Here is a 16,686-nt window from a genome sequence, read left to right on the forward strand (position 1 = left end):
ACTCAGTCGTCGTCAACAGAACCCAAAATTCAACCCACATACACTTCTTTTCAACCAAAAAAAAAAACAAGTAAGAAAGTTACAGTCGAGTGTACTCGACTGTGAGATACCCACTACCCATTTTTAGTAAAGGCAAAATATTGCGGTATTATTTTCAAAATATACCGAAAATACTAAAAAATACTAAAAATATACCAAATGATATGTTTGGTATCTAGCTCTAGCTTTAAAATTACTCTTGTTATTCGATTTTTTAAATTGCGGGGGCGGAAGGGGGCGTGGCAAAAATTTGAAACAAACTTGATCTGCGTGCAAACATAACAAATGCTGTCGAAAAAAATTATTGCTCTATCTTTATAGTCTCTGAGATCTAGGTGTTCATACGGACGGACGGACGGACGGACATGGCTAGATCGTCTCGGCTGTTGACGCTGATCAAGAATATACTTTATAGGGTCAGAGATGCCTTTTTCTACCTGTTACATACATTTCCTGTCGGCACAAAGTTATAATACCCTTCTACCCTATGGGTAGCGGGTATAAAAAGGAAATCTTACACACCCAAACGTTCACATACTGAGCGAAGGGCAGCTAAAAAATAAAGGGGTACTGTGGACATCAAGTGTCGCAAATTGAAAATATTCTCATCTATTTTTAAAAAACCAATTCAGTTTTGTATTTTGATTCAATTTGATTGTAAATATTTGTCACTTTATTACATATTTAAAATAATAATATTTTTTTTGTTAGTTATTGCTTTATAGCTTTGAATAGTTTGTGCAAATATTTGCATTCGAGTTTGATTGAATGTTGAGCAATTTTTTTAATATAATTATAATTTTTATTAAATATGAAATAAACAAATTTAAACTTATTCATTTTTTATCTTAAGTAAGGCTTCAAATTATTTCTCTAAATATTTTTATTGAATTTGATTGCATATTTTACTGATAGGGTCTAAGGACTAGCCTTCACCTCTATTTACGTACATATATAGCTTAAAGTTATTGCTGTAAAAATGTGTACTCAATTTTATTGGTTGAATAATATATTCATTCATTTTTCCTATTCTTTTTATTACCTTTTAAATACACAAATAAATTTGATGATGTGTTTTGTTTTCTTGTTTAGGTATAGATAGATCAAACTTCAAATAGTAAATATTGATTTTAAATTTGTTTGCAAATATGAATTGAACAATTTAGCAGCTCTTTTTCTTATAGAGTAAAAGATCAAGTAGATCTATAAAGCTCCAAATATTTTATATAAACATTTTATATAAATATTTGTTCTAAATTTGTTGATGTCTTTTCTTTCTTCTTCAGGTATATTAGTAAATATTGATTCTAAATTTATTTGCAAATATATATTGAACAATTTAGCAGCTCTTTTTCTTATAGAATAAAAGATCAAGTAGATCTATCTATTTGTTATAAATTTGTTGATACTTTTGCTTAACTTATTTATTATGAGTAAATATGAATTAGATAATTGAGCAGTTCTTTTGTTTAAGTGTTTAATAAGATAAGCTAGTATCTCTATAGAGCTTAAAATATGTTAAGTAAATGTTTAGATTAAATTTGAATGTGTTCTTTATTATTATTTTTCAATATAAGTCAATATGCATTTGATAATTTGGCAGCTCAACTTCAAGTATTTTATGTAAATATTTGTATATTTTGTATGTATAATATGATATATACTTTATTATCTGACAGTTCTTTTTTGCTTTTTTTTAATTTTGATTGATTAATTTAACTTTATTACAAGGAATTCAAATATATTTTAAATGTGAAATACTTTACATATTTTTTTTTGTTGGCACTTTTCAATTGCTTAAATAACTTGCATATTTTCTGGGAGTTCTTTTTCTTATATGATAACCACATAAGTATTTTAATAAAGCTTAAAATATTCGTTTTAAATTTTGATTGTAAAATGTATTCTTTTTTTTATTAATTATAAAATATGCGCTCCGTAGTCTGGCAGTTTTTCTTTCTTTAATGAATTTTGATTGAATAATTCAGTTGTAAAATATTTCACATCATTTTTTTTGGTTTGTACTTTTCAATGGTCTAAATAACTTGCATATTTTCTGGTAGTTCTTTTTCTTATATAGTTAACACATAAGTTTAATTTTGATTGTAAAATATATTTTTCTTTATTAATTATCAAATATGCGCTTCGTAATCTGACAGTTTTTTTTTTCTTTAATGAATTTTGATTGATTAATTCAATTGTAAAATATTTCTCATACTTTTTTTTGTTTGTACTTTTCAATTGCCTAAATAACTTGCATAATTTCTGCAGTTCTTTTTCTTATATAGTAAATAAATAAGTTTAATTTTGATTGTAAAATATATTCTTTTTTTTTTATTAATTATCAAATATGCGCTTCGTAATCTGGCAGTTATTTTTCTTTAATGAATTTTGATTGATTAATTGAGTAAAATATTTCACATAATTTTTTTTTGTTACCATTTTCAATTGCTTAAAAAACTTGCATATTTTCTGGCAATTCTTTTGATTGTAAAATATATTCTTTTTTTTATTAATTATCAAATGTGCCCTTCGTAATCTGTTAGTTTTTTCTTTAATGAATTTTGATTGATTAATTCAGTTGTAAAATATTTCACATCATTTTTTTGTTTGTACTTTTCAATAGTCTAAATAACTTGCATAATTCATTTGTTAAATTATTGCAAATATTTATAAAGTGGGTTAAATTTTGTGGCGCTTTCGCAGAGCTGAGCTGAGCTGCGCAATGTGATGTGGAGTGCGTTCAACCGTTTGGGGCAAATGGGATTATGAGCTTTCAACACTTCACTTCACAATGTGCAACAAAGACATTATTATGGCTACTTTGGTGCTTTTATTTCATTTTTTTTCAGCGCTTACTTCGTAAATACTCGCACTTCTTTCATTTTCTTTCGGCGCGATTTTTCTTTACGTTTTCTTTTTTTTTCAGCAATTTTCCCACAATTTCCACCATTGTGCAGTGGTGTCCCTTTTTTTTCCTCGTCTTATGCTTTGCATGAACACGCAGAGGGGGGAGAGGAGAGGGAGGCGAGGGGAAGGTTGGTCTGCTGCGGCACGCTGCTCTTTATCTATTAAAACGCCTTCCAATTTGCATATTTCTGCAGCTGTAACAGCTGTCAACCCTGGACAGCAAAGCTGACTGCGAAGCTGACAGCGACGTCGGCGCCGGCAGCGACGTCGACGCAGGACTTATTGTAAGAGCAAACGAGGAGCGGCTCTTAAGATAATGTATCTGCTCGCATTCGCATTCGCATTCACAGTCGCAGCTCGCAGCTCGCATTTGCCACGCTGCTCGAATTCGTTCTCTGCCCAACTGATGAGTCCGAGCATTGCGCGCAAATTAAAGCCCTCGACGCTGGAATTTCGGGCGTGGCAGATGGGCAGCTTTAAGTTGCGACGCGACTGAAAGACACCTCGTAAATTGGCCCGAGTTTAGGGAAGTTGTTACAAATACAAGATTATCTCAGTGTTTTTTAAAGAACATATTTAGAAGCATAGAGAGTAAAAGAAAACATTTGCTTAATAGATTCTATTAGTTCTTAAACCCATATAGAAAAACTAGATAATAAATAAATTACACAATTGTTATGTATTATTTAAGTTCTGATCCAATTGTTCTATAAAGTTTACTCTTCGGTACTAAGTATAATATAAATTTTGTTATCGATATAAAGTATCGATAGTAGTCTCTACTTTTGTTTCTCTTAAGTCGACCACCTCATGAAGTAGAGGTGGAGAACTATCGATAGTGGGCGTTATTCGATAGTAGCCTATCGATAGTCGCCGGACATGCAAATTTTGACGTATTGCCGATTGTCATGTATTCTTTTTTGTCGTCTGATCTTTTGAAATACTTTCAGGCTTGTGCGACTTTACTTTTACTTTACTTTTTTTTGTAGTACTCTATCTCTCTAGTATAGAATCATTTTCAGAGTCTGTGCTGCTTGTAACCGCAGTCCTGCTTGTCTGTACTTGACGCACTAAGTGTGGCGGAAGTTTGACGTTTATCTTAAACTCGACACATTATCGATAAAAATACTTGTGTATAATACATTTAACATACAATTTTAACAGAACAGAACAATGTGACAACTAGTTTTCGCTGGCAACATCAACAATAGTTGAGCAACTATCAAAAGTGTCTGCTGCTTTCGATTGTGGATGGATAGCGCTCAACCTTTGATAGTGTCGATAGTGCCATCCATTTTCTAAACCTCTACCTTTAAGTGTTCATCTGATTATGAACTACATATAATATAATCGGAATAGTTAATAAAGTTTAAAGTAAAAAATATATTTGTAAGAAAATTGAAAGGAACACAAGACTGTCTTCGCATTTTATTTGCAAAGCGACTCCATTGACTCAATTCATTTACAGGATATAGACAAAACGAAAGAGGCGTTTGTCCAGCGCCATTATTGCATATTAGAGAATTGAAGCATATTAGCTATTAAGAAAAACTCAAGGAAAAAAAGTTGGTCAACTGAAGTTAAGCAAATGAACAAATTTAACAAACTTTAATGAAATGACTTATCGTGATAGAAATATACAAGTCTGGCTTAAGAGATTTTAGTCTTTAAAGTGGGAGTCAACTCAATACTTTAGGATTTAGAAAAAGTAATTAAATTTCAGATTAAGGAATTGACCAAGAATTGTTATTGATGGGCTACAACATTTTAAGATTGTCAAATTAGAAGCCACTTTAGAATATCATTTTATTTCATTCATGGCAGAGCATTATCAATTCGTTGTTTAGTTAGTTTAATTGTTCAACCTCTTGACTATTTTATTTCGTTTTATTTCGCTTTGTTTGGCCCGGCTTGTTACGCTGTCGCATTACCTACATCAACTGTCACTTTAAAACGCATTTTTCTTGCCGTCCTCGCTGTTTGAAGTGTTACTCAAAGCTGTCGTCGCCTCCAATGCCATGGCTTATCTATAGAGAGAGAGAAAAAGAGAGTCTTTCATCGCATTGTGTTTAGTATTTTAAAATGAAATGGCAGCAAAATGGTCGCGTGGTGGCTTGTAAACAATTCCATGCACATTAAGTTCCAATTAAGTAACATTCAAGGCAAATCGTTGTTGGTTCGTTCGCTTGTTCGCTTGTTTGTTTGTTTGGTTTGGCTCGCCAGATTGCTTTGTTAATATTAATTTGTCATTAATTTGAACGACAGCAGCTTACAAGCGGAGCTCGTTTAAAATGCATTGATAAGCCAAGTGGCTGCTGGAATCTCTCTCTCAGCTTATCCATACACACACTTCCACTCGCAGTTATCAGATAAATTTAATGCGCTTTAAACTGTTTGGGCTTGTGGCTGGCTTTTGTGTGAAGCGAGCAAAGTCTTAAGATCCTTTCAGCAAACTAAACACAACTGTTGCTCAAAGCCAGCAAAAGGGTTAGCTTGCAATCAGTTAAGCAGCTCTTTTTAAGTTCTCTACTAATTGTATATATTGCAATTAATATACCCACTACCCATGGGGGAGAAGGGTATTATAAATGTAATGAATGTAGAAGGAAGTATCTTCGACCCTTTAAAGTAAATATGATTGTGATCAGCGTCAACAGGCGAGGCGATGTAGCCATGCCCATCTTTCCAGCTGTCTGTCCGTCCGTCTGAACGCCCCCTTCAGCTCCCGCAAATCGAATAACAAGCCAGAGTCTCGTATTTTCATAATTAGTATATTTTGCACTCTGTGGAATATTTGTAATATACAGCCTTTGGTATCTTTTGCTCTAACTGGTATATTTTTAATGTTTTACTGTGTCAGTATACCAAATTTATCACTCGGTATATTTTTAGTATTTTTTGTGATATATTAATGTGGTTTATTTTAATAATACCGTACAGACAAAGGGGTATATTTTGCACTCTATGGTACATTTTGGAGTGCACTTCTACACAAAGATACTAAATACAACAGTTGGTATATTTTTAGTATTTTTGTGATATATTGATGTAGTACACATCGGTATATTTTACACTCTATGGTACATTTTGGAGTGTACTGCTACAAAAATATACTAAATACAACACTTGGTATATTTTTAATATTTTTGTGATATTAATGTGGTATATTTTAAGAATATCGTATGAACAAATAGGTATATTTGGCACTCTATGATACATTTTGAAGTGTACTGCTACACAAATATACTAAATACATCAGTTGGTATATTTTTAGTATATTTAAAGTATATTAATGTGGTATATTTTAAGAATACCGTACGAAGAAAGTGGTATATTTTGCACTCTATGGTACATTTTGGAGTGTACTGCTACACAAATATACTAAATACAACACTTGCTATATTCTTAGTATTTTTGTGATACCTTAATGTGGTATATTTTAAGAATACCGTATTGATGCATCGGTATATTTTGCACTGTATGGTGCATTTTGGAGTGTACTGCTAACACAAATATACTAAATACACCAGTCGGTATATTTTCAGTATTTTTTCCAGTATATTAATTTGGTATAATTTAAGTATAATACAGAACTGGTTTGCTTTAATTAAAAATGGGTAGCGAGTATCTCACAGTCGAGTCCACTCGACTCTATCTTAGTTGCTTATCACTAGCTGTTGACGTATTACAACAGTTAACCGTAAATGGCTTAGTTATCGAGTGCCAGCGCGCTTTTCATTTAATGCAACTTTCGAGCAAATTGTATATGTAAACAAACACGTTACTTCGAGGTGCAACAACTGAAGGAGCAAGAAGAGGCGGCAGGAGGCGTCACTCGGAGGCCACAAAGCGTAAAAATGCATAAAGCTTATGTTGCCTAGCAGCTGGCTCTCTCTCTCTCGCTCTCAACCATTCAACCCGTCCAGTGAGAGTCACGCAATGCCAGCTTAGTTTTGCTTTTGCATTCAGCTTCTCGCCCGGAAATGCAATGCAAAAAAAAAAAAGCTATAGTCGGATATATTTTCAATGGAATCACAGCTCATAGAGTGAGAGGAGGAGCGGGGGGAGCGGGGGCAGTTGCTGGTCTCTGAATAGAAAAAAAGGTGTTATCTGATTGCTATTTTAAACAGAGTGCGGCCGAGCCGAGTCAAACAGAGGCAGGGGTGAGGCGGGGGCGGGGGCAGAGCATTTGAAAGCTGTGAAAAACAAATACCTGCACATAAAAAGTTTAAACACATGAATGGGGCTATTCATGGCTTCTGGTCAGCTAAAGCAATGAGCTGATGGTTCAGAGAGAGGGGAGACGGGCAGTGCAAAACTTCTCAGAAAGTACATTAAAAAAATGCAATTGATGTGGCAAACAGAAAACTGAAAAACAGAAAACAGAGAATAAAAAAAGGAATTGAAGGCGCTTATGCTGGTCTGTTTTCAAAGCAGCGATCATTTTGATTGAATGATCGTTCTGTTCGTATTACATTTTCCTCTTTTTTACCTTTTTTGAGGTTTTACTTTGGTCGTTAAAGTACTAAAGCAGCTTCCATTGGTTTTATTAGGATGATTAAAGTGGCACATTAAAATTTATTACGTTTCAAATGGACACTTCGATTAAAGTTCTTCGACTGAATTTATATTTATCGATCTCATTTAACTATCTGACTTTAACTTTCGTTTCTGGCTTCATTTAATTTATGACTCTATTGGCTTTTAAATTTATAGACACATTTCTTGTTTTCTCATCTTTATTTAACATTTGTTTTGACTCTTCATTTTTGTATATTTATTTCAATATTAGCTATTTCTTTGATTTCAATAAATGCTTAAATAAACTTTAACTTTGATTTCTTAAATTTCTAGGTCTATTTCTTATTTTCGCATCTGTTCTTTAATTTTGCATTTTATTTTTATTCTGATTTTGAACAAACTTTAACTTTGATTTCTTAAATTTGTAGGCCTTTTTCTTGTTTTCACATCTCTTCTTTAATTTTGCAATTTATTTTAATTCTGATATTTTGCATATTTATTTTCGTATCTTTCATTTACGTCAGCGCTGACCTTCTTTCCGTTCCTTTTCTTTCCTACGTTCTTGATTCAATATTGAATCATTATTTTATACTTGATTTTAGTACTTTTTTTTTGGCGCTTCTGGTTTACTCATTTTAATTTAAAATTCTTTGCATTTCTTTGATTTCAACAAATGCTTGAACAAACTTTAACTTTGATTTCTTAAATTTCTAGGCCTATTTCGTATTTTCGCATCTGTTCTTTAATTTTGCATTTTATTTTTATTCTGATATTTCGCATATTCATTTTAATATTTTAGATTTACGTAAGAGCTGACCTCCTTTCCTTTTTTAAACATTTTGATTAAAAATTGAACCTTTGATGTTAAGATTTTTTTTTGTGGTAGGCATATTTCTAGTTTACTCATTATTTAAAATTAGTTTTGATTTGAAATTTTTGCATATCTTTGATTTCAATAAATTTTAAAACCAACTTTAACTTTAGAATCTTTAATTTCTAGGCCTATTTCGTATTTTCGCATCTCTTCCTTAATTTTGCATTTTATTTGGATTCTAAAATTCTGCATATTTGTTTTGATAGTTTAAATTTATCAATCTTTAATTCTAAGAACAACTCTGACCTCCTTTCGCATTTTATGATGCGTATTTCTGGCTAGAACTATCTCCATCTCTAGTTTTATCACATGTCTATATCTATGTTAATATCTCTGTTTTCACTCTCTGTTTCTTGGTTTCTCACCATTTCTCTGTGCAGTTCCCATTTGGCCATTCAGCAGAGGCATCAAAGCATTACTAATACTCCCATATCTCTCTCTCTCGCTCTCTTTCTATCTCTGTCTATCTCTGAGTCCGAGTTGTTTATCAAACAGTCTGTCGCTTTGTCCGACTCTGACTGTTTGCCAACACACAGGATGTGAGGAAGTGAGAGAAGTGCGAAGTGGTGCAACGGTGCGTATGAGTAATGCAGCTTGTCTACAGTCATACTAATTAAATGGCACTAAAACTTGGACTTGACTGGCTGCCGCTTTGCCGCAGTATCGGTAATTAAAATCTAAAAAGAATCCAGTTCTGTCTGTTTGTCTTTCAGTCTGTCTTTCAGTCTGTCCGTTTCTCAACTACTTTGTACTTGCCTCGTGGCATGCTCAGTGCTATTTGCTTAAGCTGTAGTTATCGCTCGATGTGTGTGCCACATCTCTGTGTGTGTGTGTGTGCACAACCGAGTGCACTTGTTAACGTTGAGGTAAGCAAATAATGAGGTGCGCCACACACACAGAAACACTGAGATACAGACTGAAGCTTTTAATGAACGAAAGCGATAATCGTTGTGAATTGCACTGCAATTAAGCGTGTCAAAGGAAACAAGATTCTCTCCATGAGCACGAACTCGCATAGCTATAAAGAAAGCACACACTGGACACACACTGTTTATACCCGCTACCCATAGGGTAGAAGGGTATTATAACTTTGTGCCGACAGGAAATGTATGTAACAGGTAGAAGGAGGCATCTCTGACCCTATAAAGTATATATATTCTTGATCAGCGTCAACAGCCGAGACGATATAGCCATGTTCGTCTGTCCGTCCGTCCGTATGAAACACTGGATCTCAGAGACTATAAGAGATAGAGCTATAATTTTTTTTTGACAGCATTTGTTATGTTTGCACGCAGATCAAGTTTATTTCAAATTGTTGCCACGCCCACTTCCGCCCCCGCAAAATCTAATAACAAGCCTAATTTTAAAGCTAGAGTTGCAAATTTCGGTATATACAATAATTACTATAGTAGTTATGATTCCTGAAAATTTGGTTGCGATCAGATAAAAATTGTGGAAGTTATTAAAGAAATACTTTTGTATGGGCAAAAACGCCTATTTACTAGGGGTCTGAGTTGCTTTGGCTGACAATCTGGTATATTGTGCCGTCTATGGTATATTTTGAATGCGGTACTATATCGTTATACAAAATATATCATTTGGTATATTTTTAGTATTTTTTTTTAGTATTTTCGGAATATTTTGAAAATGATACCACAATATTTTGCCTTTACTAAAAATGGGTAGCGGGTATCTCACAGTCGAGCACACTCGACTGTAATTTTCTTACTTGTTAAATATGCGTTTGCCAAGTGAAACACCTTTAGCTGTATGTGTGTAACATTTATTTCGATTCGACATTTAAATGAGCGGATAACCGCCGTATCCATAAGCACGTCCGTACAGTCCGCTGCCATAGGAGTAAGGATAACGCAGGCCATATCCTGCATAGTTGCCATAGCCTCCATAGCCACCGTATCCTCCATAGCCTCCGTAGCCGCCATAGCCACCATATCCCAAGCCTCCTAGACCGCCAATTCCTCCTATGCCTCCTACTCCGCCAATGCCTCCAACTCCTCCAATTCCTCCTATGCCTCCTATGCCTCCAATGCCTCCAATGCCTAGGCCTGCGCCATAGCCTCCCAGTCCGCTGCCGTAGCCTAGTCCAGGATAACCACCAAAGCCAGCCAGTTGTCTTGAGACTCTTGCTCTTTGTGTCTGCAGCTGCTCCACGGTGGCATCGTCATCATCATCCTGAAGCGGCTTGCCAACTGTTGCTTGGCAGCAGCAGGCGGCGACGATTAGCAGCGCATATAATCCAAATAAGGCGCAGTTCCGCATCGTGTTGCGACTCCTTAAGTTGTTTACCTAGTTTACCTTTTGCTACCTGAAAGTCGAAGTCGCAGTTGGAATTGCGGTTGTGTTGGCTGTGTTATCGTTGTAGTTTTGTGTGGTTGTGACTCGCGGTGTCGTGCAGCCAACTGTGACCTGGCCAGCAAATGTTATGGCCATTTATAGCCTTAGAACTTTGCGCATTAAATAGAAACTTTTGTTTCTTTTTCTGCTGCTGCTGCCTCCGTTTGCTTGTTAGCGAAATGAGACGCTAATGTAAACGTCATAAAACAAACTATTTAAATATGCGACGCAACGCAACGCAACTCGACTCCAAATGGAACAAAAAGGCCAATTCATATCGCTGCCACGAAATGGGCAACTTTTCGTCGTTGGCCAGTTTACAGCCAATGCCATTAGGCCGCACGCTAAGTGGCGTTCATGAAATCGAATGGGCACTGTAACCAAAGGGAGGGGTGAGGGAGTGGAGCAAGTTTGTTTAAAGAGCTAAAACATTTCACTTTGCGCACAGGTTACTTTACACTGAAAGAAAAGAAATGTACTAAAATCAAGAATGAAATTTTTAATCAAGATTATACGATGTCAATATTAAGGGAAAAAGCTTTATTATCAAATCAAGATAGAAATTCTATAAAAAATCTAAATTATATGATGTAAGAATTGAAACAAGAAGGTCTATTCTTAAATCAAGATCAAAACTCTAAACAAAATTTTAGATTTTCAGATCTTAAGATTTAAGATTATAATCTTGAATGGAAAAATCGCAAAGGTGAAAAAATACGGTGATCAAAAAATCTGAAATTTTAATGTTGAAAATAAAACAAACAAAAAGTCGATTGCGTGTTTTTTCACACTTACAGGAACAACACCAGATATCTTGTCTAAAGATTTTTTTCAACCTAAAAATTTTGTTTTAATCATATTTTCTTAAAGCTTGAAATGTTCTTAAATCAAGATTGGCAATCTTCTTTTTAATCTAGCATAAAACATGCTTTAAACAAGATTTTACACATCGAATAATATACTTTTAATCTTTAAATAAAAATCTTGATTTAAGATTCTCTCACCATAAAAATCTTATTTCAAGATTCAGTAAGAGGTAGAAGTCAGATATTAATTTTAAAAAATAATTTTAAAATAAAATGTTTTCAATCTTTAAATTCAAAGATTTTCTAACCTAAAAATCTTATTCAAGCTTGTTTGTTTTTTTTTTTGAAGATCGAACAAATCTTTTATCAAAATTTGTAAACAATTTTTTTTAATCTAGATTTTTTCTCTCTGTGTACTCTTCTCACTCTCTCTCTGTCGCTCTGTCTGCGGTCAGGTAAGCTGTGCAAATGTGCTAATTTCATTTGAAGGTTAGTTATGCTATTGACCAGGCCAAGACCCCTAAGGCCAAGCGCCAGGCAACCACAGCACAGCGCTCACCTCACCACACCACACCACACCACACCGCAGCACACACCGCAACGCACACGCACACGTCATAAGCATCAAGTTTGGGTGCGTAAGTGTGAATTGCTGTTTGTTGATTGTTGTTGTTCTCCTCGATGTTGCTGCTGCTTCTGCTTCTGCTCTTGTTGTTGTTGTTGTTGTTTGGCTATTTACCAGTTTTGTTTGTTTGTTTGTTTGTCTTTGTTTGGCTGTTTAGCTGTTTGTTTTATGCGCGGCCTGACCATTAACAATGCTCGATGATGGCTCTATGCTGCATGCCGCATGTCGCATGTGGCCAGCACCAAAAAAAAAAAAAAAAAAACAAAGAAAAAAAAGAATTTTAAAAACCAAGTCAAAGCCAAACCGCAGCGATATTTATTCATTTATGCAAAACGATCTTTCGCTTAGTCAAATTTTTAAGCACTTAAGCCAGTTCCCGAAAGTGGGTCAATTAATGCCGTCAACATCAAATCAGTCTGCACATCAGTCCAGACTCTGCGACACTGAATAAATTAACGCCTGCACAAACACACAAAACGAATGAATGAAAAGAACAACATAGGAAAAATGTGCTGCATAAATTTGCAACAACTGTAGCCATAATTTTCGCAGCCTAAGGGAAATAGTTATTGCAATTATTCCTAATTAATGGAAACTAGCATAAATAAAATACAAAATAACTTCATTAAACATATTTTTAATTATCGTTTGTTGCTCAAATGAAATTACCTGCAATATGAAATATTACAAATTAAATTAAATGTCGACAGAATAAGCAACCATAAGCACATTATACAACTAAATGAAAGCTGATTAAATTTAACATTACTCATACGACGCTTTGACATCATTAATGAAAGAAACAAAATCGAATAAGCTAATAGACAAATAATTATTATTTGGCAAACATAACGAAATAGCAAAATACAAGTTAATCAAGTAGGTGTGTGCTCGACTGTGAGATACCCGGTATCCATTTATAATGAAAGCCAAACAGTGCGGTATTAATTTTTAAATATACCAAATTAATATACCACAAAAATACTAAAAGTATATCCAGTGCTACATTTTTATATTAAAATATCAATATATCAAATGAAGTATTTAGTATATTCTTAGTATTTTCACGGTATATTAATTTGGTATATTTTGAAATTAATACCACGGTACCAAAAGCTAGATTTGATATATAACTATATCAACATTCAAAATGAAGCACTCGGTATATTTTTAGTATATTTGCGGTACATGATTTTGGTATATTTTAAAAATTAATTTGGTATATTTTGAAATTAATACCACGGTATACCAAAAGCTAGATTTGGTATATAACTATATCAACATTCAAAATGAAGCACTCGGTATATTTTTAGTATATTTGCGGTACATGATTTTGGTATATTTTAAAATTAATTACTATACATGCAAAATATACCATAGAAGAAAAGGTATATCTCTATCTCTTATGGTCTCTGAGATCTAGGAGTTCTCACCGACGGACGGACAGACAGACAGACGGACGGACATGGCTATCTTGTCTCATATGTTGACCCAGATCAAGAATATATATGTTTTAAAGGGTCGGCGATGCCTTCTTCTTCCAGTTTTATACATTTCCTGGAGGCACAAAATGAAAATACCTTTCCACTCTAATTCTAACGGGTATAAAAATGCCAAAATACAAGTTAAATAAGTAATAAGTAGCATTTAAGCTCTAAATTTAAACAATTTTTGGTAAAGACATTACGCATACGCGCCGCAGTCTGTTGAATGACATTCGTGTTGTACGAGACAAAGGTAATTTCAAGACACGACACAATTCAAACTAAACTGACAAATGCTTTGTCTGCACTTGGTTTGGGGTTGTCGAACCTTAAACCGGTTTCTCGGTAGTGTTTAGCGTTAAAATTCCTAAAAAGTACAACACAAAACATTTATCAATTGTATTTTAAAATGCACATTTTTAATTAATTTAATTGTATTGCCCGTTGCGCTTAGAATGATGTGCCCCAGTTTGGCATTTTACGGACAGCCACTTGACCAGCTGCCAGTTGGCTTTCAGTTTCCCTTGCTGTTGTCCTGGGACAGCCTTGAATCAAGAGGAGGAGACAGAAGAGGAGTTTGTCTTGTTGGCCAATAAGTTTGCGTTATTATTATAGACCAGGCTATTGTTGTTGTTGTTTACGCTTAGTTAGACAGTTAATACAAAACTCTCTCGCTTGCTCTATCCCGCCCCCACACACAGAAAGTATCCATTTCATTTGGGAGTCGAAAGCCGAAAGCTGAAGGCTGAAAGCCGAAAGTTTAGTCCGGCCCTAACCAAAGCACTTCTAGTTTTATGGCTTGCTGGCGAATTCATATAAATTGGCTGCCCAAATAGCAGCAGCAACAGCAACTCAAACTTTGTGGCCATTAGAACTTGGTCGAAGCTGCTGCTATCGATTGCCAAAGTGGCAAGTGGCAAGGTGAAGATTTCTATAGTAGTTGTTGCCAGAAGAGGCGTTGCCTGTGATTTTCATTGATACACAATACGCTTGCAGTTTTCAGTTTGGATGCTAAATCATTTCACTTGCTGGCTATCGATTACCATTTAACATACCTTTGAATATATTGTACTTACCTCAAATGGATATGAGACAATTACTCTTTCGAACACATACAACGAAACAATTTAATAAATGTTGCGCTTTATAACAAAAAGGTTAATCGCATCAAGTGGCCGTATGTCGATAAAGATTAAACGCCAGCTATAAAATTGCTCGCTTTTGACAAGCCGATTGCATTGTTAAAAAATTAACTCGGCTTTAAATTTACGCCTTTTGTTATCCCTTGACCCATTATCGCACTCTTTCCACTTGGCCTAAAGTTTTGCAGCTTTCGCTTTAAAGGGGAGAGAAAATAAAAGCAGGAAGAAAAGAACGAAAGCAAAGGCATCTTTCTTCTTTCACAGGCTTTGAGCAATGCAAGTAACATTGGCGCAAGAAACTTTTTTGGCCTGAGCAAAAAATAAATGCCTGAAATACAGTTCAGCAAAATTCTTGAGCGACATTAAAAAGTTGATAACAAAGCCGTAAATAGCCAAAAGAGAGAAGAATGAAGAAGTAGAAGTAGAAGGCAAAGGGTGTTGGAGCGTGGCCTTCACTTTGGTTTTGCCTTTGCGTTCATGCCATGACGCTACTTTATTTAGTCTTGTTATTTCTTATCGAATGCGTGTCCCAATAAATCTATAGCAGCACCCAACGTGTGTCATGGCAACGCCCTTAAGAAGGCAGCCAGCCAGCTGTTGGGGATGCTCTAACGGATTATCCTTGTTTGACCAAACTGCTGTGCCAAGGAGCAACGACAGCAGCAACAGCAGCAGCAGCTGATTGATTTGTTATTGAAAATATTAGGCCTGCTAAGAGCTCAGACAAATGCGAGGGGCGGGCGGACGATGAGGGGTAGAAACGTGCTGCTGGATACGCTTGAAACTTTTATAACTTTATGAGGGCGTTGTAATTTGATATCGCAAAGTTTTTTATTGCCTTTTATAGGCTTATAATTTGGCCGCGATGCTGTTGTAGCTACTCTCCTGTTCTTGCTCCTGTTCCCCATCATACAAGAGGCGGCGGCTGAGTGGCTTCGCCTACGGGGCGTATGCTTGTTGTGCCTGCCTTTTTGTTTACACGTTATTTATGGCTTATAAATACGAATACAAGTGCGACTTCTTCTCGTTGTTGTTGTTGTTGTTTGCGAATTGTGAAACAACAAGAGCAACTCACATGTGGCCTGAGCTAACGCAATCTCTTAATGAGCATTAGAATTGCCGTAATGCTGACAATGAAATTACGTATACGTACGCGAGTATATAATAGGATTAGCGGTCTATGTACTTTGCCGCTTCCACTTCCACTTGCTCTTGCTCTTGGTCTTGCTCCATCTTGACATAATTAGCAGCGACTCAGCTCCCAGAACAGGTTAGTTTTGTCATGCGGCAACGTTGTTATTGTTGATTCCCCCAGAAGCACCGTAGAGAAGCAACAACAACAACAACGACAACTGCAACAACGACAATAAGCTGGAGGGGATTTTTCTTGGCCATTTGATTATGCTCAGGAAATTTAATTGCTCGAAAGGGTCAGTAGCTCGTTAAGAATTAACTGGCATTCTCTCGCTCTTCGCTCTCTCAGTTCTAGCTGGACTCTTATATAAAGACTGTTTTGGACTTCGTTATGACCAGAAACGTTTCACTCATAGTCAAGGGCAATGCACAGTGTTCTTCTGTACGTGTATCTAATAGTGCTAAGTGCTTGTGCTCTGCTCTCGAGCAGCACCCAACTGGGCGACCCCACAGCGGAAATGAAGCAACTGACTCTGGCGGATGTAAATCAGGCAACGGAGCAGCAGGAGCTAGCGGCTGTACGCTTGGCCAGACAGTTGGGTTTCGGTCGACGCTTTGGCAGATTTGGTCCTGGCGGAGGATTTGGAGGCGGCGGAGGAGGATTCGGTCCCGGTCCGGGCTTTGGTGGTGGAGGCTTTGGCGGTCGGCGATTTCTTGGCAGACGTCGCTTCGCCAACCCTGGTTTCTTTCCACAACCTTTGGGATTTTTCGGCTAAATGCCATCAATTTAATGTGA

General features: G+C 35.6%; 2 protein-coding genes across 2 annotated transcripts; one reads left to right on the forward strand and one right to left on the reverse strand.

The window, feature by feature from the left end:
- Positions 1–10,118: 10,118 nt before the first annotated feature.
- Positions 10,119–10,775, reverse strand: LOC117574881 (keratin-associated protein 19-2). Its single transcript, XM_034258912.2, has one exon. It carries the CDS (start codon positions 10,622–10,624, stop codon positions 10,145–10,147), a length of 480 nt encoding a protein of 159 aa, XP_034114803.1. The 5' UTR covers positions 10,625–10,775; the 3' UTR covers positions 10,119–10,144.
- A 5,496-nt stretch (positions 10,776–16,271) lies between these two features.
- LOC117574882 (neuropeptide-like protein 32) lies at positions 16,272–16,666 on the forward strand. Its single transcript, XM_034258914.2, has one exon. The coding sequence runs from the start codon at positions 16,316–16,318 to the stop codon at positions 16,664–16,666; it is 351 nt and encodes a 116-aa protein (XP_034114805.1). The 5' UTR covers positions 16,272–16,315.
- The last annotated feature ends 20 nt before the right edge of the window (positions 16,667–16,686 follow it).

The sequence above is a fragment of the Drosophila albomicans genome, chromosome 2R, assembly GCF_009650485.2.
Source record: "Drosophila albomicans strain 15112-1751.03 chromosome 2R, ASM965048v2, whole genome shotgun sequence".
Taxonomy (NCBI): Eukaryota; Metazoa; Arthropoda; class Insecta; order Diptera; family Drosophilidae; genus Drosophila; species Drosophila albomicans.

Bases quoted from the DNA above. Each gene is read 5' to 3' on its own strand.
- LOC117574881 (XM_034258912.2), bottom strand. From the start codon at position 10,624: ATGCGGAACTGCGCCTTATTTGGATTATATGCGCTGCTAATCGTCGCC.
- LOC117574882 (XM_034258914.2), top strand. From the start codon at position 16,316: ATGCACAGTGTTCTTCTGTACGTGTATCTAATAGTGCTAAGTGCTTGT.